Source organism: Brachionichthys hirsutus, chromosome 13, assembly GCF_040956055.1.
Source record: "Brachionichthys hirsutus isolate HB-005 chromosome 13, CSIRO-AGI_Bhir_v1, whole genome shotgun sequence".
Lineage (NCBI taxonomy): Eukaryota > Metazoa > Chordata > Actinopteri > Lophiiformes > Brachionichthyidae > Brachionichthys > Brachionichthys hirsutus.
The window spans coordinates 9,657,156-9,679,061 of record NC_090909.1 but is presented as its reverse complement, the minus strand read 5'-3'; the positions used below and the strand labels follow the sequence as shown (position 1 = coordinate 9,679,061).

Below are 21,906 nucleotides of genomic sequence, written 5' to 3'. Positions count from 1 at the left end.
AATGAATTATTTCATGCTCTTCATCGGCTCAGCCGGTCTTTCCAAAATAAGTGTCCCTGACTTTCATCCCGTTTGCAGGATTCCACAAAAGAAACTACGTATATGGCATTCCCTCTGTCCATCAAAAGGATGAATGTTAGTTTAGATCCAGATAAAGAGGTCTCCCCATGTTTTACTTCCACGCTTTTGTAATTATAAAAAAACCTGATCAGCGGCCAGTGTTATGACGCAAATGTCTGGCTTGGCTCCAGGGCTCTTTTATTCTCTTAAGACGATGCTAGAAAGACAAAACAGAAAAAACTCTGTATGATTGAATGATTATATGATAAAAAAAAAAAAAAAGGACTCTTATGACCTTTAAAATGTCTGCGTCAGAGGAATCAATCAAAGGACACACGGTTCAGAACGACCCTTTACTTTGTGGCAGCTCCACACGCACATCGACATGAACATGATTTACACGAGTTACTGTCACAACCAGCAGTAAAACACGGCAACGGCAGGTTACAATGACAAAATACAAAAACAAAAACAGGACTCATCTCATAAGGTGCTTTATAATATGAAACGGGAATGTTAGGGGGGGGGGGGGGGGGGCAGCTACACAACCCTACAGAGACACCAACACTGCATCTACATACATATATATATATATATAAAACTATCTACACAAAAATAGAGCAAATATTTACACAACAGATTATTTACAACATCCAGAGCAGGCTTAACGATGAGGAGCAGTATACATACTGGAAATATACATATATATATATCTATGTATATTTATGTCAGCTTAATGTCCAAGTGAATTCTCTGGCCAATCACAACGCAGCCAGCTGCAGCAGCTGCTCCTTGAACTGCTGGGCGTGGTGCGAGAGGTCGGCGACTCTGTCCACCATCTCCTGGACGGCGGCCGTGCTCGGGTAGTTCAGGGCCGCCGTTTTGGTCGCGGCCACCACCGTCTTTAGCAAGTCACACAGCACGTTGCTGGAGTTCATCACCCTGTTGGCGACCTCCGGAGCCGTGGCCTGCCTGGACAGGGTGTCCCCGATGAAGACCAGTTTGTGGGCGCTGAGGATGACGAACTTGCTGTGCGCCACGAAGATGCGCGGCGGCTGCCCGGCGCTGACGCAGCTGAAGAACGCGTCCACGGCGCTCAGGAGCGTGGCAAAGTGCTGGCCGCACTGCTCGGAGTAGAAGCCCAGCAGCTGGCGGTCCCGGGCGCACACGTGGGTGGTGGGGGACGGGGAGGACGAAGAGGACGAGGAGGACGAGGAGGAGTCAGAGGGGGAGGCCAAGTGTTGGTGTGGGACCCACTGCGTGATGTCGTTCTCCACAGGCTTGGCCACTTCCTGCTCCAACTTCTTAAACTGATTGATCTGAGAATAGGAAACATAATCCAGATTATAATCTTTTTTTTTTTTTTTACGTTTGTAATCCCTACAGAGGAGGCTAAGCAGCAGGTGATCGTTTAGCACTGCGATTATTTTCAAGCAATACTAAATATTTGATGTTTCCAGCTTCCAAATCGAAGATTTTCTGTTTATGAAGCTCCGTCCAGAAAATCCTGAGCAAGTTCAGAAACTGTTGATTAACGAGATTCCCGGGAATCGCATTCCCGGGTCTATATTCCGTGCACAGCGGATGAGGCGACATCTGGCTGTTCTGCATCTGCACCCACGAGACCCAGAAGGTCACCGGCCAGCTGAATCCGACGGCAGCGCAGGAATATATAAATACTGACGGGGTGTCATCGTCTCTGACCTGTTCCTGTCCCAGCTGGATCTGACTCTGCTTAATAATGTTTTCCTTGTCCAACAGCTCCTTCTGCTGACGCTCAAAGTCGTCTTTGCCCTGAGGACAGGAGTAAACGAATGAGACCGGAAAACAAATACGTAAATTAGAGGAGTTAGTGTCAAAAATAAGTTCTATTACAGCAGGGGGGGGGGGCTACCTGCAGGTGCACGTAATCGTAGTCCTCCATCCAGCTTTTCACACACTTCTCACTGTTGTTCATGTTGTCTTTGTCTTGACTCGAGGGCACCGGGAAGGGCTTGGTCTGTCCTCCGAAGCCGTCGCTGTCGGAGGAGGGGCAGGCGAGCGGGTGGGTGGCGTTCTCCTCAGGCGAGCCCCCGACAGAGAACGATCCGTCCAGGTGCATCCGCCTGAAGAGCAGCTCCGCGTTGCCGTATATGGTGGAGGCCAGCTGTTTGGCGTCATCGGGGACGGTCCTGGAGACCATGACAAAGCGGTCCAGGTCGTCGCTCTTGCTGTGGTGCTTGCCGGAGGACGCGAGCGCGTTCAGGGCCCAGCAGCAGTTCTCCAGCACCTGGTAGCTCTGCAGGAGGATCTGCTGCGAATCCTCCAGGCGCCCCAGCTGCCGCCTCAGCTTGCTGTGGAGGCTGCAGTCGGACAGAGCTGTGGCGTTTGCCGCAGCCCCTCTACCGAACGCAACAAAGTCCCCCAGAGCGGCCCGGACCCGGTCCAGCACCGTGCGGACGTCATTAGCGTGGCGCTCCACGAAGGGAAACGTCCTCCAATGAGGCGACGCGGCCATCGAATGCAAAGCCCCGACCGAGGCCTCCACCGCCTGCTGCAGGCGGTACAGCCGCTGCACGGCAGTGTCCACATCCAGAGCCAGGCGTCCCTCGGAGGCGGACCCCGTGGAGGACGAGGAGGTGGACATGCTGCTGCGCGTGCTGCCGGTGCTGGAGAACGACAGCCGGTTCACACCGTCCGTCACGTCTGCTACCGCGCGAGCGTCCTGCGCCGGGATGTCGTAGACGCCTTTGCTTCCATCTCTGTCGGTGGGCGAGGATCGGAGCTGGGGGGGCTGCATGCCGCGGGGGGTGTCGTACACGTCCTTCTGAGGCCCCGCCCCAGAGAGAAGGGCGGGCGGAGGCACGTCGTAAATACCCTCGTTGGCACTGGCGCTTGGGTGTTGGTGATGGCTGGGAGGCTCTGCGCTGGGGGGGGAGGCATAATGCGACTGGGGGTTCTGCGTGGGCTTGGAGAGGGCGGCGGGCGGGGGCACATCGTAGATGCCCTCCGGTCTGTGTTTGAGGGGCTGCGGGAAGTCATAGTTCCCCTCCTGGAGGGCAGGGCTGGCCCGGCAGGGAGGCACCGAGTAGACCTGGAACAGAGTCAGAGATCAGCGTCATCAAGAAGTTACTATACAGGATATAAATATATAACTTCCTTATGGGATTATTAAAGTATTCTGATAAGACTGGTGGACTGTTGATCGCCCTTGACCTGCCTGGTTCTGAAGCTAACCCGCCTGCGCTTGAGTTCACCACTACGTCCCCGAGTCCAATGATGCGATTACTGTGGGAAATCAGGTCAGTACGGATTCACGTAAGCAAACAGCCATTCATCCCCAGCGTCCGACTGCCTGCCACCAGGCTCGCAGCAGGCACCGTTCAGCAGTCCTGCAGTTTGAGGAAGTGAAAGGCCTTCTGGTTTCACGGAGACGAGAATGGCCCAGGGCGTGACGGGCGCGCCGCGGGGTGAACAAGACGGTGGCCTGTAAGTGATTTCCATCGGCCTTGAAACACGCTCCTAATTAGGAGCGACTTAAATCACAGGTCCTGCCACACTTCAGGTTATTACTAACAAGCTGACGCCCCCCCCCCCCCCCCTCCCCCCTCCCCGGCCGGGCCTGGACGTCTGCTGAAACATTAGAGGGTCTGGAAACTTGACCTTGACCCTGTCCTTCTCATGGCGTTTGGGTTAGTCTCCTCTGAGCAGGCAAAGGTTTCATTAAGAGCCGCCGCCGAAGGAATGTCCTCAGGACAAGTATGCGTCACTTATTACAGACCATTAACAGAAATACAAGGAAGCGGATCAATAAACATGGAATCACACTTTGAGTACGAAGAGCCGCCACTTCCTTTGCTTTCTTTATTTGAAAGTCTGACTGATGTCAGACTTTTTAAAATCGACTCTCTCGAATGTTCTCTTACCGCTTGTGAGGAGGGAGGCACGTCATAGACGCCCTGCGTCCTGACGTCCATCTGGGACAGGGGGACATCGTAGACTCCTTGGTTTCTGGCAGCGCTGAGCTGAGCAGGGAGCGTCTGACCGGGTGGGATATCATACACCTGAAACACACCACATATATATTTACATCTCACAGGTGTGATCCTGAAAGAACCAATTTAGTTCTTCACTTCTAATAAGAATTTAATGCTATAATTACTTTTATTTTGTATAATTTCCACACGTTCTGCTATAAATAATGCAACAACTATGAAATCAGATTTATTTATTGGTTAAAGATAAGGTCGGTACAGAGAACAGGACAGGTTCTACTGTTTGTGACCACAGCTGGGTTCTTCAACAGTTGTTTTTAGAACATGTCTGATGCTACAGGAACGTGGGAGACCCACCCCTTGTGATCTGCTGGGTGGGACATCATAGACGTCCTGCTGGTTGTGCTGGCCTGGGCTGTAGGTGTAAGACTGTCCCACCCTGGTCGGGGTCACCACCTGTCCAATCACAGCAGGGGACAGAACAACAGTCAGAGCTGCTGTCTTGAATGGACACCTAGGACAGCGATCAATACAAATAAGACAAACACACAACCCCCCCGCTCACGCTCAGTCCTCGGGTGACCCGGGCAATGATTACTGCAGAGACAGGTATGTCCCGACAACGGAGACGGACAGACTACTTTCAAGAACACAGCCAAGAGATCAGTTTCCTGTCAGCTCTACAAATACTTCCCACCAGTGTTCTCATCTGCTGCAATTCATATATGATATTATTGTCAATAAAATAACAAAGAAAAAAGATTTTAAAGAGATAAAAGAAATTAATCAGAAAATTGTGCTGGAAAATGACAACATACATAAAAATGTGAAGCCTTAAGTCCAAATCTAATCTGAGAAAAATGTGAGATTTAAGATTTCTAATGGGAACATTGCTAAAAATGTTCTGCAACAGTAGTTAAGATCAACTATTTATGTCAGTGCTGTTATTTACTAGCTTGTTAGCATAGGCTAACATTTAGTTATCCAGCAGTCATAATAAACAATACTAAGCTATATATTAACAGCTAAACCAGAGTGTATGGAATGAAGCTGTAGTTTTATCGTGATTTTACGAAGTATTCCATTAGCTAAAGTCTATAGCGCGTGCTACTGCTACAACATGGCTGTCTGAGGCGTTCAACTTTCATTTAGAACGACTGAAGTACAAATCACCAGGTTTCTGTTTCAACCGAGCGCTTCACGCTGGAAAACTGCAACTCAAGCTAATAAAACTAAATTAAACAGTTCAGTTGAGCAATAAAAAGATTGGATTTTAGCAACATCAGCATCCCAGAACCTGGAAGTAATCACCGGGCCATTGGTGCTGATGAACAACCTTGTTTTAAATCCAGACATTCTATGATTCAATATGCTTTTAAAGCATTTTATACTGTGGTACAGACAATTTAAAAGTGCGATTAATGCAGGGAAAACAAAACACACGCTGCTGGGTTTCACCTTCAGAGACGCTTCTGCGCCCGTTAATTCACATTTTCCCTTCGGTGCTAATCAGTCCTCCCCGCCCACAGCTCCTAATCCCAACATTTCCATTCCCCTTCCCCTTCCTCCCCCCCCCGACCTTCTCCCTGAAAGCAGAGCTGCAGACCTCCTTACTGCGTCAGACAGACAGAGGAATGCCGGGAATGTCGTTTCCTACACCCAGCCGTCCTCTCCTGCCCCCACGCACCAGTATCACCACACTGGTGCAGGCAGGGTTCATTAATAGGCCTCAAAAAATAGGAACCATACGCATAGCTTCCTGGCAGAGGGAAAGTCTCCAGGGACGTACAAGACTTTAGTCCCGGTATCCCCTCATGAGTCACGGTTTAGCCAACTTAATATCCTGATCCCGTCTCTCGTACTGTGGAGTGTGAGCGGGGGGGGGGGGGGGGGGGTCTCGCCACAACCAACTCAGAATAGGATGAATGTTTCTGAGGACGCAGGCGCAATGAAGAGGAGGGGCAGACTGGCCTTTAAAATACATTTACGGGGGGAAAAAGTAAAGGGCGGGGGGGGGGAGAAGGGAAAAAGAAAGTACGCAGCCCAGTATGGAAGGGAATGCCATTCATCTGAGCCGGAGTCTGAACAGTAGTCCATATGGTTCTCATAAACCCAATCTGAACAAGCCCGCGGTGATTTAAGGTGTTCATTGCTGGCATTCCGCTCCGCGTATGCGTCGGCCCAACGGGACCTGTGGGGTCAGAGCTGAAACACACACCGGGCGAGGGGGGGGGGGGGCTTAAATTCACGTCAGACCAGGATCTGAAATAAACCAGCCGAGGAATAAATAGCCTCGAAGCGTTGGGGGTTCTTGTCATGCGCCATCGCTTGCAGAGTTCAGGCTGCTGAAAGCATGAAATGAAGCTGAATCTACTTAAAAAGGCAGATTAATAGAAGAGCGATGGAAACGACAAGAACCAGCGAGTGTTCAGAGATCCAGCATCTGGCCCTCCAGCAGAAGGAAAAGAATCTCATTGGGCCCCTAAATTCCATGGAGGTTCAACGATCCCGGATTTCCAGTTGCCTCTGTTTTCAAAGAAAACATATTTCTGCACTTGAGACGATGTTTTCAGGTTGCATCGCGTTTACATTCTGACAAACTGTAAACCCAGAGACGTAATCGAAAGCATCGCGTCGAAGCCGATTGAAAATCGATACCTCTCAATGCAATTTATAAATCTCTGCTTCAAGATTAACGACATTTGCGTAAATCAGAATCTAAAAGCGACGTCTCGTGCGTTTGGGTTCAGACAAATTGGGTCGGTGCCCCCGCAAACTGCGTCGCTTGATTAGAAAGGCTTAAAAGCTGCTTCGGATGAATAACGCACATGTAAAATAATAAAGTCAGAAGATGAAATTAAACGGCAGACTGGGTGTTAGCCTGGTGAAAGGTCGCTTTAGCCCGGCTGCTGTCCACGTGGGCCGAGCCTGTGGGGGCGAGGCATCCGTCAAAGACGCCGCTGCCTGGACCTAGGTGTCCACTGCTTCGAGCAGAACCCGCCCTCCTCAGCCGCTGCTCATTTATTTCCCCATGTCTCCGTTTAGCCGGCAGGCTGTCCCTCCGGGGCCGCTCGGCGCTGCTGTAATTGCAGATGGGTAAATATTTACCGCATCGGATGAGGTCGGTGCTCTCGCATGACGGCAATGGCGGGACTTTAGAAGAGCGGTGACATCATGAGGAGCTGGGGCAACTGAGCAAACATTTGTTTCCAGTGAGGCGATACACTCATCGGATTCCTTCATGGGAGGGGGGGGGGGGGGGGGGGGCAGAGCAAACTGAGAGACTAAAGAGAGATCGGGTTTAAACTCGTGCCCCGAGGAGCCAAATAGATGCCTTGTTAATGCTCCTGCGTGTTACGGCCAGTGACTCACGACTCTTTCTGCAGCGCCGTGTTTGCTTAGTACCCCGGCAGGCGCGGGTTTTGGCAGGCAGTCGTCATAGCAGCAGCTACTTCATCGTTCCACGCTCCTGCATTTACGTTATAGAATGATGCTTATTATTGCACGCAGGTTGATGTCGACTAATTCATATTTTGCACTGTGACTGACTTGTTCTCCTTTATAAGTATGTACCATTTGGATCAATTGTACCGTACTGTAGTAAAACTGAATACATTTGGCTAAGATTGTGTTTCATGTACATGCGTACAGTAGCAACCGGATAAATCCCCGCCCTGCCTTTGCTGTCTATTGATCTCAACACTTCCATCATGACAAACAATATATATTTTGATATAAATATATATTTTGTGGTGTTTTTTAACCCCACATCCCCAGACAAGAAGATATTCTTATTAATACCATTTTGTTTCAACCGTGCTTTCCAGTGCTGCCTCGTTTCCCTCTTGCACTACATTGCCTCGTGGATGAGATACGGCACCCGAGCGTGACAAACGTGAGCAGGAAATCATCATTTCACACCTTCTCATTGGCTCCACACACTCACACACCTGCTTCCTCCCTCTGCCGACACAAATCAACAGGCCTAACGAGGCTTTCCACCAAAAGGTCGGCTCATGAAGGAAGGTCACGATGGCGCTGCTGTCCCAGTGGCACCTGTATTGAATTTCATCCATCCATCTCCTTATTCACACCTCCTCATCTCCTTTCATTTGCTCCCATCCCTCTATCTGCAGCTGGTAAATGCAGCTGCCCCCCGGTATTACCTCTGGCACAGTCAACACGGTGTGTGCAGTGTGACTACCTTGACTTACATGTATTTTTTTCTGTTTTGCCGATCCACAGCACAAAGACATCGCTTGCAGAGTTGTAGTCCATTTCCCCGGCCGCTCAGAACGGCTCGATAATGTTCCCCTCAGCCAAGCTATGAAAGCGCAGAGCTAATTAATGTAGGTAATTAACTCAAGGATCCTGTGAGACTTTGGCTGTTTCCATATCACATCCGAGACACCAAAGCCAAACAGACAACAGACTTAATGAGGAGATTTAAACATGGACACACAGAGTTTAGCGCTAATAAGGATTATTTTTCATCCTTTCTGATCAAAGTAGGCTCTTAATCCGGTGACAGGAGCATCTAAAGAGACGTTGTGCTGAATGTCTTTCCAGGAAGACAATATCATGAGACAACCTTCAAAGAAAAAGATTATAATATGAAAAGAGAAATGAAAAAAAGAGTCTCCAGGCACGCCGGCAGCAACGCACGGCCTGTCCCGTCAGCAAACCGACCTTCTCCACCTCACCCTGTCCTTTGCATCTCTGTCTTTGACCCACAGTAATCCAATATCCAGCAGCGTCCTGTGGGTTAACAACGCTGACGGCAGTCGTTGTCAACCCGGGCCTCGACTGATCATGTATGGATTTCATATTTAAGGTTGATTGCACATTTAATGTTGGCAAAGTTTTACACCAACTGCCATTCCAGCCGCAGCGCTCTGCATTTAGCCGTGCTTGGGAAGCGGCTCAAGGGAGACTCTACACTGTGCTACGCTAGCTCTTGCTAACCGTGCTACCCATGCGGCTGCATTCTGGTAGCAACACACTGCATGACTGTATTATTGCACTGCTAACAGAAGCATGCAAACATGCTCACACTCGCCATGTGTCATGTTCAGTTTCTTATAGTCTAGCTTGTTATCTTGCTAACATTTGCTTTGAGCTCAAAGCGCATCGCCCGCAGGTAATTTGGTCATCTACCAATTAAAGCAACAAAAATTCACCTTTAGGGGAACATAAATAATGCGGCCCATGTGTAATGGTGCTCTTTCCCAAAGGGTAAATACACACATCACTAAAAAACATATGTGAAATGTCATGGACGCTCTTCTACGTTAAGTCAAGAGATCAAAGTAAGACTGATTCAGTAGTAGGCTATGATTCATCCTGCAGGCGTCATGAATGTTTACGCAACATTTCATCAATCTGATAGGACTTGCAACATTTCCCCGTGGACATAAGTGATGGACCAGTCAAGCATGACTGTGCTGTCCCTAAAGCTGCTTGCGTAAGTAAAAAAAAGAGAAACAGCACGAAAGTGTCATTGTTGATGAAATGACACACTCCCGATCAGTTTGCGATTAAAAGGCCGTTTGAATATCAATTTCGCAAATGCAAACTTCTAAAGTCACGCCAGGAAAACTGAGCTTTGAGCCTTTCCTGTCTCCTCTCCTGATTCTGTTCATTCATCACCTCTCCCAGCGCACACACTGCACAACACATTACTTCTGCTGTACCAACTGATTTATGGCCTTGCCTCCTTGGTCAAACTTCATGAGCCAGTGATTCATCACAACTGCGACAATGAAAAGCAGACAAGCATCTTTAAGGAGCTGGATTGGCTTGATCCAGGAAGAAACAAGTCACTTATCTGGTGCAGAGATCGTTGTGTACATGATTATAGGCAGAGAGAATATGGCCAGGGAAAACAAACACGCCCTTCATTACACATAACCTATTTACAACTAAAAGAGACATTTACCAAGGTAGACTGCAGGCGTTCCCTTCACAAACAGTCACCAGAGCACTTCCTTGAGTTGTCTGGGAGTTTATGAATCCTTTTGTTGTACCCATACCTCTTTATGACACCAAGGAACAGATTGGATCTTTGGGTAAGACACAAATGCCCATATACAAGACCTTTGTGAGTCAGGAAGCGCAGAATGAAAAGGCTGTCTGGTAGCAGGAGATAAGAAGCTTGTTGGAGATCTTTGAACTCTGAACCAGCCCATCTTTGAACACAATGACCTAAGAGCCTGAGTCAGAGGCGGGGAAGCACGGAGAAAGCGGGAACACTGACGCAGTCAAACAGACACACCTTTCAAAACTGAAGTCAACAGCTCAAGACTGGGATGAGAAATGTTCCTGTGAGAGCGGACGATAAAAGGCATTGCGAGGCTCCTCCTGGCATCCATGTGAGGAGTGTCTTTGTGTGGCCAAAAGCGCCTACAAGGTCCTTTCTCAGAGGATTTGAAGGAGGGGGGGTTCCGGATCAAGGGTCATCCAAGGACAAGGCCACAGAATCAAACAGCCAGAGGCTAAGAATGCCAAAGGTCTTTCTGCGTTCATACCCCAGAGCCCAACACCACGTGGAGAGAAAAATAACCAGCCGCCATTCTGGATTTGCGCCGTAGAGTAGACTTGCAGCGTGACGTGACTCCACAAAAGCGTGGAGGAGGCATAGGAGCCTTTCTCCACTGGAGGCTTTAGGGTAAAATGAGACGGGATCATACGCCGAGGAAGCCTTCGTCACCCTCGACAATCATTCGAGAAGCTCACTTGCACGTTTGCACTGGACAAGAAGAAAATGGCTGTTTTCCTTCTGCCCCCCCCCCCCCCAGCTCATTACACCGCATACGGGATGAGTAATCGCTCGAAACATGTAATCAATACAGGTCCACAATGACAACAGCAATAAACAAGTTGGGGTTTGGAGGAGCAAAGGTCAGTGGTTGGATTTCACGTCAACAAACATTTTCTTCACAAGCACTATGAGGTAGTATAATTTGTGTAGAGCGCTTCAAAGGGGGGGGGGGGGTGTTTGGTAAAATGAATGGCTCCTAGCTCCTGTTGCTATAGAGACACTATAAACGTAACAAACCACACCTATAAACGACATCTAAATTATACAAGTAGCACAACTATTCTCTAAAATGCTATGCTTGGTCTCCTAAAATCTTCCAGCTATCTTTCCTCCATTGGGAGCCTATTTTCGAAACACCAGATTGGTAAAAATGTACTTTTGTCTAAGTGGTTTGGAGGTCAGCGTGACTGAAAAAGCAGTTTTGTGACATTAATAACTCGCAATGTTCTATTATTCTATTATATATCAACTGGTTGCTTGAAAAGAAAAATGGCAGACTGGAGAGGGAGCAGTCTTTAAAAGAAACCCCTGAAGACGACTCGACACAGAGACTCATGGTAATCCAAGCCTTGGAGGCGCTCCATCTGTCTATGCAAAACCACTAAATGAAGAAAGAAAATAAGGAGGACGTTTCAACCCTAGATGCCCAAAATAACGTCATCAACTCGCAGTCTATGAACCAATGATACTTTCCCTGAAATCGGTGTAGGCCGACTGTAGTCTAAGCGACAGATGGTGTGTCTGTCCAAGAGCCAGGCGTCGCTGGAAAACAACAGCGTCTTGTTTAAACTCCAATACACTAGCAGTTAAATCTTCTTATTAAATAGACAGGAACAATCTCCAAAAAAAGGGAACGTTAAGCATCCAAGGCTGAATTTAATCTCTCCAACGACATGATTACAGCAAAAAAAAAAAAAACACACCCTCTTTGGAGCACATTTAATTTTCCATGTTATCGCAAAGGCCTTTTTAATACCATTCCCCAGTTAAGCCTCAGCGCTTGTTAGTGGAAAGGAGAGGACTACAGTGTGCAGGTTGATTGACAGCCCCCCCCCCCCTTTATCACACAGTGAATCACACAAAGTCTTCTGAGCCTTCAGGCCCTGCTGCCTATTTAGCTTCTTAAAAGGCACACCTGAGCTCATTTCTGCGATGGCTAGGGCTGATTTGTTAAAGAAGAAACACCCACAGGATCTCAAAAGCTCATCCAGCGTGTAATTGCCACCCGTCTCCTGGAGGGATGATCTGGTCTGAGGTGCTCGAACAAGTTAAACGCTTGGATAAGCAGGAACATGCTTCCCTTCGCGTTAGCGTACCTGCCATTGACTTCCATATATAATGAAGCATCACTACGGCTCATCCTTGTTTACCTGTTGAGTTATATAATGCTTTCTGATTAGCAACTTTCAATCATTTTAGCGATGCTAGCCAACATTCTCGATGTAAAAATTTTTTTAAATTAAAATGAACAGACGCTTAGACAGAAGGAAGTTAGTAAACAGAACACATTCAGTTTTTTTTTTGGTGACACAAGCCAACACATGACGATCAAATTACGTGTCTGAGCTGGTGTTTAGAATATTTTTCTAATTGAATTTGATTTTGTAATATTTTTTGTATACATATTCTTCTTAAAGACCGCTTCAATCACTCCATTCCTCTGTTTCGTTTGTTATAAACGTTTGCAACTAACATTTTGTAAAAGGGGGTTTGAGCCGGACATTGTAAAATGATTACTTTGCATTTGCATCAGAATAAATATGAAACTGGTAGTTTCTGTGTGCAAGAAGAGTCTGAATTTTCTAGGTCAACCTAAAATATGTCCTTTGATGATATAAAGCAAGCCAATAAAACAATGAATATGGGGAACTGTATATATAGCTTAAAGTCCAAAGGACTTTGCTGGTGTGAAAGGTTTGCCAGCAACCCTGTGTACTGCATTTAAAAACGGCAGGAGGGGAAAAAAAAAAAAAAAAGACATCCACGCAGCTGGGCTCCATCAGAATCCAAAAACCAGCTCTGTGCTGTTTGCTTTTCCACAAGTTCTTCCCATACCCACTGCCCTTCTGCGGCTTAGACCAACTCTGCTACGTTCAGCGTGCCAATGTGCAAGAAAAGCCAAATGGGAGCCGAGCACCAAAACACTACCCTGCTCTGTGGCGAGCGCCAGACCTGGCACACCCTGACCATATTTCACAGCACAGAACCACAAATCGCTCCTGCTTCTGTGAGCATGGCAGGATGACAGCTCGCAGTGTCCCATCACATCTAGAGCCCTTATTGGAAAAGGCCACACCTAGCAGAGATTTGTGTTGAATTTGAGATCTGCACTCATCTCCGGTCTCTCCGTCTTTCGCTTTCTCAAAACCAATTCTGAAATGTTATTTTGTTCCCCATTGCCGAGTTCCTCCCTTCTAATTGAAGAAATGCTAATCAGTAGAAATCGGGTCGCAGTCCTTGTGGGCTTGTGGGCTGAATTAAATGAAAAAAGCTAATGGACAAATTCGCAAATGGACAAAAGAGGCATTGTCTGCAGCTCCGTGGAAATATATAGAGCGTTCGTCCTTTCCATCTCACCTTGCTGGGAGTGCCATCAGCAGCCAGAGTACTCCTTGGTGGGACTTGGTAGACGTCCTGTGCAGGGGGAACCTGGTAAATACTCTGCTGCTGTGGGCTCTGGAGGGACGGTGGTACCTGGTAGATCCCCTGAGCACCTGATCCGGGCTTCTGCTGATAGGCAGAGCTCTGAGGAGAGGACTGGGCAGCTGCGCTGGCCGCCGGTGGCTGGGCCTCAAACATCGGTCCAATCAGCAGCTTCAGACGGTTACCTGGGGCTATGCCCTGCCGGCCATGCAGGGAGCAGAGCCACCAGCCCTCGAGGCCTCCTGTGTTCTGCTCTATCACAGTCAGGATGTCCCCTTTACGGAACGCTAGCTCCTCGGGGGACTCCGGCATGTTGTCGTACAAAGCTTTGGCCATCAGGTTCTGCAGAGAAAAAGGGCAACATTTCTTCAGACAAAGTTCTGTGCTTCATTTCAACATTAAAAGAGACGACAACAATAGCGTCCACCTTCCGGCATTGCAGGTTTTAGTAGCGCGGAAATATTTACTTACTTACTTACAAAAAATATATCACTCTACTCTATTTTGGATATAAAAAAGTTCAATACAGGGAAAAATAATTTAGCTAGCCTGGTTATACCCAACATCAGCAAATCACACAAAGACATTATACTATATTTCCTATATATTCTGAATAGTGAAAAATGGTGAGTTATTGTTTAATTGTTGTCCTGGAGTCACTATTTGCTGCCCGTTAGCCTCACATTTTTGTCAGTTGCTGCAAAGACGATTAATAGTTAAACAATTTAAAGAATAGATGGTCTAATTTGAATTTCTGTTATCTTTAGATAAAAGATAGTGGTTTCCTATTGCTCTCAGACTTCTTTAAATGCTAAAATACCCTCTTAAGTTGAACGGCATCCCGGTGAACTTCTTCCTGTACACAATGAGTGTGGAGGATGGAATTAGGCTTCATGCCTGATGCCTTTCAACCCTTTTTGAACTTGATGGGCTTCTCTCCGTTTGTACCCGAGCTGCCCCAGGCTACGGTTATCTGAAGGGTCACCGAGGGTTGGGAACAATGACCCAAAACCACTGATTTTGGAGATAGGAGCAGTCCGTGTGCCACTTCCAGAAGCATTTAAGGCTAATTGTCTCAGTAAACGCGTCAGTCTTTCCTGCCCCCCTTTCTCTTTGTTCATCCGGGGAAGGAATTAATAGAGCATTGAGTTCTCAATTTCAGCTGCTTCAAATACACATAAAAATAAAGTTCAACTCTGGGGCAGCCGCCTGGCACAAACACAGAGCTTTGTAAACGCCAAGAACGCAAATTACTGTGGGGATGAATTGCCTTGCTCAAGGGCACCTCAACCTTAGATAAAGGGAAAGAATAGAGCATTTGTTGGGGCTCCTCATTTTACCGGTGCTTCAACCACATTTTATTTTTGCAGCACCACTGCCCAGAGAACTAAAGAGTATAAAAAACAAGCCATTGCCTCTGCTTCAGCCGTGAAACGGTTAAGAGGGCTTTGATAACGGAGATGAAGCCGCGCTGCTGCCGACTTCACATCTTCCTTATCAAACTTTTAATCTGACAGCACAGTGAACCAGGAGAAGATAAACCGGGGATTAAAAGAAACAAGCTTCAGACGTGTAAACCTAAACAGCAAGTTCAACTCGTGAGGTCTTAAAAAAAGCGCAGCTTCTTAAAGGAGGTCCTCCTTTAGTCACTTTTAGCAACTGCCACTTCGGTCCGTGGGAATCCGGAAGCCCACGATGCGGCCGCTGCTGGTTTGATGCTTGCTTGAACCCTCTCTGGCTTTCCTCAGCCAGCCTGATGCAGCCGGTTCCCACGTGAAACTCTCGCTTCCAGCAGCATCATTATCTCCAAATGCTGCCCGGGCTATTGTCTAAGTTTAGTGTCATGGCCGTCAGCCAGCAACACCCACGGCACAATTACTCCCTCGCAATCAGCCACCGGCATCGGCTCACCGCAGCAACCTCGATTGCAACCCCCCCCCCCCCCCTGCCCCTGCTCGGAGGTCAACGATGGCCGATGAGCCCAGATGCTGGAGGCTTGCTCATTCCGATAATTTGATCGGGGTGGCAGAGGCGTCCAATGTGCAAGCTAAACGCTGATTACTCTGATTACAACTCGCTAGCGAGGGACACTAAAGCTGCAGAGACTAAACATCTTATTGTTCTCATTCTAAACTTCTCTGTAATGTTTCCTTGCACAAAGTCAGCTCGCGCTGACCTATCAGCCTTGAGAACATCACCTGTCCATAATCGCCAGCCCTGAACGATCGATGCAAGGCTCTCCAGTTGGAACGATAAGTTCAGCGGAGTTGAAGCAATTAGAACTACAACTGGCAGAATGATAATCGCCCCTTGCAAATGTCTTTCTGAAGCAAAGTGCTGCACGATTGATTTGAGTGGCCTTCAAGGGGACATGAGAGATTGAAGCAGGAGAACATTGCTGCAGGTGAGGGATGTTCGGCTGTCGGTGCTGCAGAGGATCAAAATGAACAGAAATCTGCAGAAATCCTCAGAGCCTATTAAACTGTGGATGCTGACGTGGTGAAATAAAAAACAAAACAAATAAAGTTATTATAATATTTAAAAAAAGCTTTCAGATGATGTAATGATAAAGAAAACCAGCAGATCACACACGGCCCGGCATCGTGATTCGGATGCTGAACCCTAGGTCATAATCATCACCTTGAGAAACGGTCCGATGCAACCAATTCTTGCACGTCGCTCATACGTGCTGCTAACGAACGTGTTTGCACGCGTGGGTTTTTTTGGGGGGTTTATTTTTTTACACAAGGCTTGGTGTGGTTTGTGTTTCCATCGCCTAACAGGCCTAAAGGCGACAAATCACAGACGCCGTTTCACCAACACGTACTCACAATCGCAAACGTGTAAACCCAATGCATGTGCAAAAAACAAAATGGCCGTAAGAGGAGACTTCTGAGAAACACAAGCCACAGGAGTCGACTGACGCGCTCTGAGACGCGCCGATCCGCCAACATCTCGCAGCGCTGCTGCAAACCACGCAAACACCATTCACGCCTTCACGAGGACTCGCACAGACTCGACACTAACCTCGGGTTCCGTGTCTGGCTCGCCAGGTCGTCTTTAAAGGACCCCCACCTGATGACTCAAGTGCAGACACGATGCATCGCATTTCTCTCGGATAAAGTCACCAACGTTAAAACGTGGCTCGATGGAATTCCTTTTATGCGCTCCATATCTGCGATTGTTGCTTTGGTGCAACGCTGCTCTCAAATCGAGCATGAATTCCATCTCTAGAAGCGTCGATGATGGACATATAGTAAATGGAAACCGTGATCACGCCGGCATCGAGAGATGAGCTGCAGTTCAAACGCAATGACTGGCGGGCCGTGTGAAAAAGCCTCGCCTTTGATACAGAACAAACAGGTCGTTAGCTGTAATGGCTAACAGTCACATGCGGAGCCTTTGAAGTGCTGCAGATGGGGAAGCTGCTGTTGTCGTCGTCGTCGTTGTTGTTGTTGTCGTCGTTAGCTTCAGTCCGCCGCGCCGCTGTAATCGGAGCAGGTGAAACCGACTATTAAAGCGGGCGTCACATGTCTGCCATAAACAACGGTGAGTCACTACAAGCCGCTCGCCATTGATGCTCCTATAAATACACACATGTGTTGGCCATTTGTCAGGGAGGGGGGAAGGGGGGCCCCTTCTGCTGCGCCCACAGACGGGCAGGAGCTTCCAGGAAGTGATCTGTTAAAAGTCAGCGAGGCGAGAGCCAAGATTCGTCCCTTTGACAGTAAAGCGGATACCGTTACATCTCAGCTGACGGATATTCTGCCAGTTGGCTTACTTCTTATTAACAATTGATCAATAGAGAAGATAATCAACGGATTTGTAAATATAACTCTTTCTCTTGTCTGTTTACTGGATCTTGTTTTACCTTATTTCACAATGCCAGTTGGCTTCTCATCGTGAAACTATGCGGCCGTTCTGTTTGGTTGTTGATGTGGTTTGCACTGTGAAGTGTAGCCTAAAAACCAAAAGCTATTTACGCTAATGATGCAGAGGGCTAAAGTAAAACCGGAGTACTGCTCGCCAGGGATTGATTTCAGTTTTACCCAACGTCCAAAAAGCGAACAACCAGTTTGCCTAAAAGAACACAGAAACAATCAATACAATAAGCTGTGACTGATAGGTGAATAGATCAATGATTTGAGCTCCGAAAGGTTTCATGAAACCGACCCGATGACTGACCAAGACGACAAAGTGTTTCATTTCTTGTTTCAGGGTCCCCTCAGGTCTCCTCCTGCCCTCTGAAACATCTGCCTTCAGCGTCCTTCTCACCGCCTCGTGTGTTTTTGTCATTACAGAGTGAGGAGCCGTCCTGATTGGCTCCTGGGGCCCCGCGTGCAGCTCGAAGACTCACCGTCTGCGACCTTCTCTACGCCGAGCCCCTCGGGCCGTGACTCACGCCTACGTCCAAGAGGAATTTATTTCCACCGGCGTCTGGCCTGAACATAAACAGTGAAAAACATCCTCTCATTTGAGTGGCGAGCCTCCCGAACCTTATGTAACTGGCTGAAAAGCCCCCCACCTTTGTTTTCACTGAGTGGGTTTGGCTCTGCCTCTTTAGGGTACGCATCAATCTAATACTAAATGATGGTGGCTTTGGTGAAAAAAGCTCACAAATACTCAAACGCTCCTGCGACTGCTGCCGAAAACACAAACCGCCACGCCGAGCTGAAACCCCCCCCATCTCCACGGCAACGGGCCCGGCACCGCCGTCAAACCCAAACAAACACGACCTGCTCCCAAAGAAGAATTCTGTGAGGGCATCGAGCTGTGTGAGAATCAGAGCTGCGCCGCTGTAAGACGCGTCCCGGGGTGGCTCACTCGTTTGGCCTCGTTTCACGTGGTTAAATATAGAAAATAATTATAATAATGACGATAATGAGGTGCCTGATGACTCTTACCAGCCGCTATGGGTGAGAGCCAGTTCAAATAAATGGGCCGGTTTCGGAGGGACTCGTGGGAAGCGCTTCAGAGAGCTCAGCGTGCACGGCGAGCTCTTCTATCGGTCAGTCCCCCACAAAATTGGCCCTCGGATTACGGCCCTCTTCACAAGGCGGCCAGCGGCCACGTCTTAACATAATGATACAGCGTCCTCCGAGACGTCTGAGAAAGGCTTCGCCGCTCTCACGGGGAAACGCCACGCCACGCCACGCAGTAAGTGACGGACGCCTTTGTGCACGCAGTTGTAAATCAATACGACACAGTTACAGGGGCATGAATAGAGTTGCAACTCCAGAACCGCTCCACCGTAACAAGCTGATTCCTGCTTTGTGTTGCGGGTTACACCCCCCACAAACACACTGAAGGGTGTTATTTCTACAGGATGTGCAAAATCTGCAGGATGATTTTCACTGGAAAAAAACCCAGCGAGCACCTCCAAGCCCATAGATAGAGAAAGGTTCAATGCATTCTGTGCAGCGCTGCATAAAAGACGACTGCATCCCCAGCGTAGTTATGACACCCCCCCCCCCCCGAGGCAGCGGCGGCGTGCCAGCTGTAACCGGATATGATGAGCCGTGTCGCCGTCTAACCACACGGGAGGCTGCAAGGAACCTCGCATCAGTTTGAGATGTTGGTTTTTAACTCGGTGCATTAGCGTGATTCAACCAATCATGGAGTCACTGTCACGCACATGCAGTCGTAGCGTTTTTATGAAGGTGGACACAAAACAGGTTATTTAATTAGACTTCTTATGCTATTTATCCTGGTCTTTTTATACAACAGAAAAATACTTGTATGTGAAATAAGATGTTCAAGATGTAAATTCGGCTTCTCTCAAGGTTATTCATCACATGAGCTGTGGTGCTGATTGCTAACACAGTAGCCAGCCGGTGCAGTTTAGAGCCAAATCAGCTCTCTGGAGATTACTCCACCCGCATCTGTGCGCTACCTGCTCGGTAGAAAGCGGTGGACAAGGTTAGGGAACATTAAGGACGGAACGCGCTGGTGCTTATCAAAACACATAATCGTAAATTCCCCCATTATTATAGCTACAGATTATACTCATGGCAGACTTTATAGTCAGATTAATTTATGAGGAATTAAATCAGAACTCGCATTCATTCACACTTGGAACCTCTGACTGTAAAAATCATGATGCAATAGAGACAAAACACAACTCCTAAATAACCATCCATCCTTTGAGTCACAGGAAGTCTTTAGAGTAACTTCTCACTGAAATGACTGATCCCCCGCCCTCAGCCCCTCCCTCACTGTGTCCATTCATCGCCGTTATTTATTTATTTATTTATTTTTACTGTCACATTAACGACAAGCCGGTACCTCCACACGACGGCCTCCTCCTCCTCCTCCTCCTCCTCCTCGCCTGCAGCACTTCCTGCCTCCTGCAGAAGCCAGAAAGAGTTCCAGGCAACAACATAAACTCCCTCGATCCGGCCCTGACACTGACCACAATTTATAATTTGCAGCGAAAGCCACGCTTGGGGGAGGGGGGGTTATTATTTTTAAAGTCTACCATATTCTGAGGCCTGCTGGGAAAACGCGTCTCTCACACAGGACTGTGTGAACAGTGTGAAGCTGCAGGAAGGCAAGCAAACGCCCCTCCGTGCAGCTCTTGAGGCCTCGTCTGGTTGCCGACGGTGACTTTTGACACAAAGATGACTCACTACACCTCCAGGAGTCAAAGAACACGGCAGAGTTAGTCTGGCTTTGGGCCCGTGCACGACAAGAGGAGTTTGTTTTTGGCTGAGAAGTAAGGAGGATTATTTCAAGCTTGGCAATGATGCCAAACTGGGGGGGGGGGGGGGGGGGTTAGGGTAGGGCTAATCCCTCCAGAGGGGGGATAGCCAAGATGTGAAATATGGTTCCTGGTATCTCTGCAGGGCAACGGTGAATGTTTTTGCATGCAGGAATAGACAATGAGCCGGGATTCAATCCGGTGTCTGTTTAATTTCACGCTGCCCAAAGATCTCACCGACACAAAACAGCCGATCGACGGGGGCTAGCATCGCCCCCTTTTGAACATCGAGGGTATCTGGGATAAAAAGGAGAATCTTTTGTTTACTGGGGGGAAAAGATCCCCCCCCCCATCTCTCTCATTGACTGAAGATGAGCGTCGCATTTGCATTCTGGATCTTCATTAAAATGCTTTTATTTTGGTAAATGGTTAAAGGCTTAGGTGCCTTTAACCAACGTAAAGATTTACTATCAATTCATTGAGAATAAGTATTATCTTGATTACATTTTTAAAAAAGATATCGGAAATCTACATTCTTGGAATTCAAGAACTCCTTAAAAGTCGAATTGATTACCAAAAAGCAACACAATGAATCAATTACATTTTGACAGAGGCCCGCGACATCCCAAGAGATGAGCCTGTGGAATATTTGCCATTCCACAGAGGGGAAGGAAGGAGGGTGGCGAGGATGGCTTCCGCCAAAGGTCAAACACGGAAATGATTAAATGCATTGTTTCTGACGCTGGGAAGTCTCTCTCGTTGCTGAGGTGGGCGCACAATCCGGCGCGTCTCCTTGCTGACCATTTGTAAATGTTAATGGCCTGGCTGGTTCGTGGTGCGGGGAGAGGAGAGGAGAGGGACACTTCATTCTCAATGGAGGAAAAGCTCTTCATGCTCGATGAAAATCCTGCAAAGGGGAAAGTAATTCTGCACCGAAATGCCACGGGATGAAAATAATAAACGCAGCAGAAATAGGGGGGGGGGGGGGGGCATGTGGAAAAACTATTTCCCTGCTAGCAGCACAGAAAATGTCCTTTATGCGTTTCCCTTTGGCGTTGCTGCACAGAAGCTGGAACGCTGCTCATTAGCAACGTAAAGGGCCGCCCCAAACCACCGTGCATCTTCAGAACAACCTTCCCACGCCCAGTCGTCTAAACGGCTCTCATTCCCCCGGGGCACAGCACCCACCCCCACCATACATCCAACCCTCTTTGCCCTCTCACCCCCCCCCCCCCCCCCCCCACCCAACTTCCTTTTTTTTCATTTTCTGCAGCCTCTTTCAGCATCACGGATCCTCCTCCCTCACAGAACAATGTCTGACCCACTCTCGCTTCCAGCCCTTTTTTTGTGTTTTTTTTTTTTGCTTTTTTGCTTTTGGGCCGGCGCCTGGACCCTGAACTCATAAAAAGTAACACTGAGGAGAACACACAGACACACGTATTGGACAGAAGACGGCTTCACTCTAATCACTCTTCTTCACTGGAGTTGTAAAGCTATTTCTGCAACAGTTACGTCAGCTACGGAGGAATGAAGCGAAGACTCTGGAAGTCTCCGGCCAAGAATGCAAAAAGAACTCCTTTGTTTTGTGTCGATGATTTAAAGGGATAGTTTGATAGTTACGCTGATTAGATTTCTGGTCAGGGGTTAGATGAGGAGATTTATGTTCGGGTGAAAATAAAGTCAGAACCAAACCAGCCGGCCTGGTTCTG

At 48.1% G+C, this 21,906-nt stretch overlaps 1 protein-coding gene across 1 annotated transcript in view; it reads right to left on the bottom strand.

Moving 5' to 3' along the window:
• Positions 1–399: 399 nt before the first annotated feature.
• nedd9 (neural precursor cell expressed, developmentally down-regulated 9) overlaps positions 400–21,906 on the bottom strand; it is a 22,976-nt gene continuing 1,469 nt past the window's right edge. The window contains exons 2-7 of the mRNA XM_068747133.1: positions 13,432–13,839; positions 4,392–4,490; positions 3,966–4,103; positions 1,955–3,133; positions 1,765–1,854; positions 400–1,379 (exon numbers count right to left, since the gene is read on the bottom strand). Coding sequence (XP_068603234.1) covers positions 822–1,379; positions 1,765–1,854; positions 1,955–3,133; positions 3,966–4,103; positions 4,392–4,490; positions 13,432–13,839 — 2,472 coding nt within the window. The 3' untranslated portion in view covers positions 400–821. The remainder of the gene's footprint in view (positions 1,380–1,764; positions 1,855–1,954; positions 3,134–3,965; positions 4,104–4,391; positions 4,491–13,431; positions 13,840–21,906) is intronic.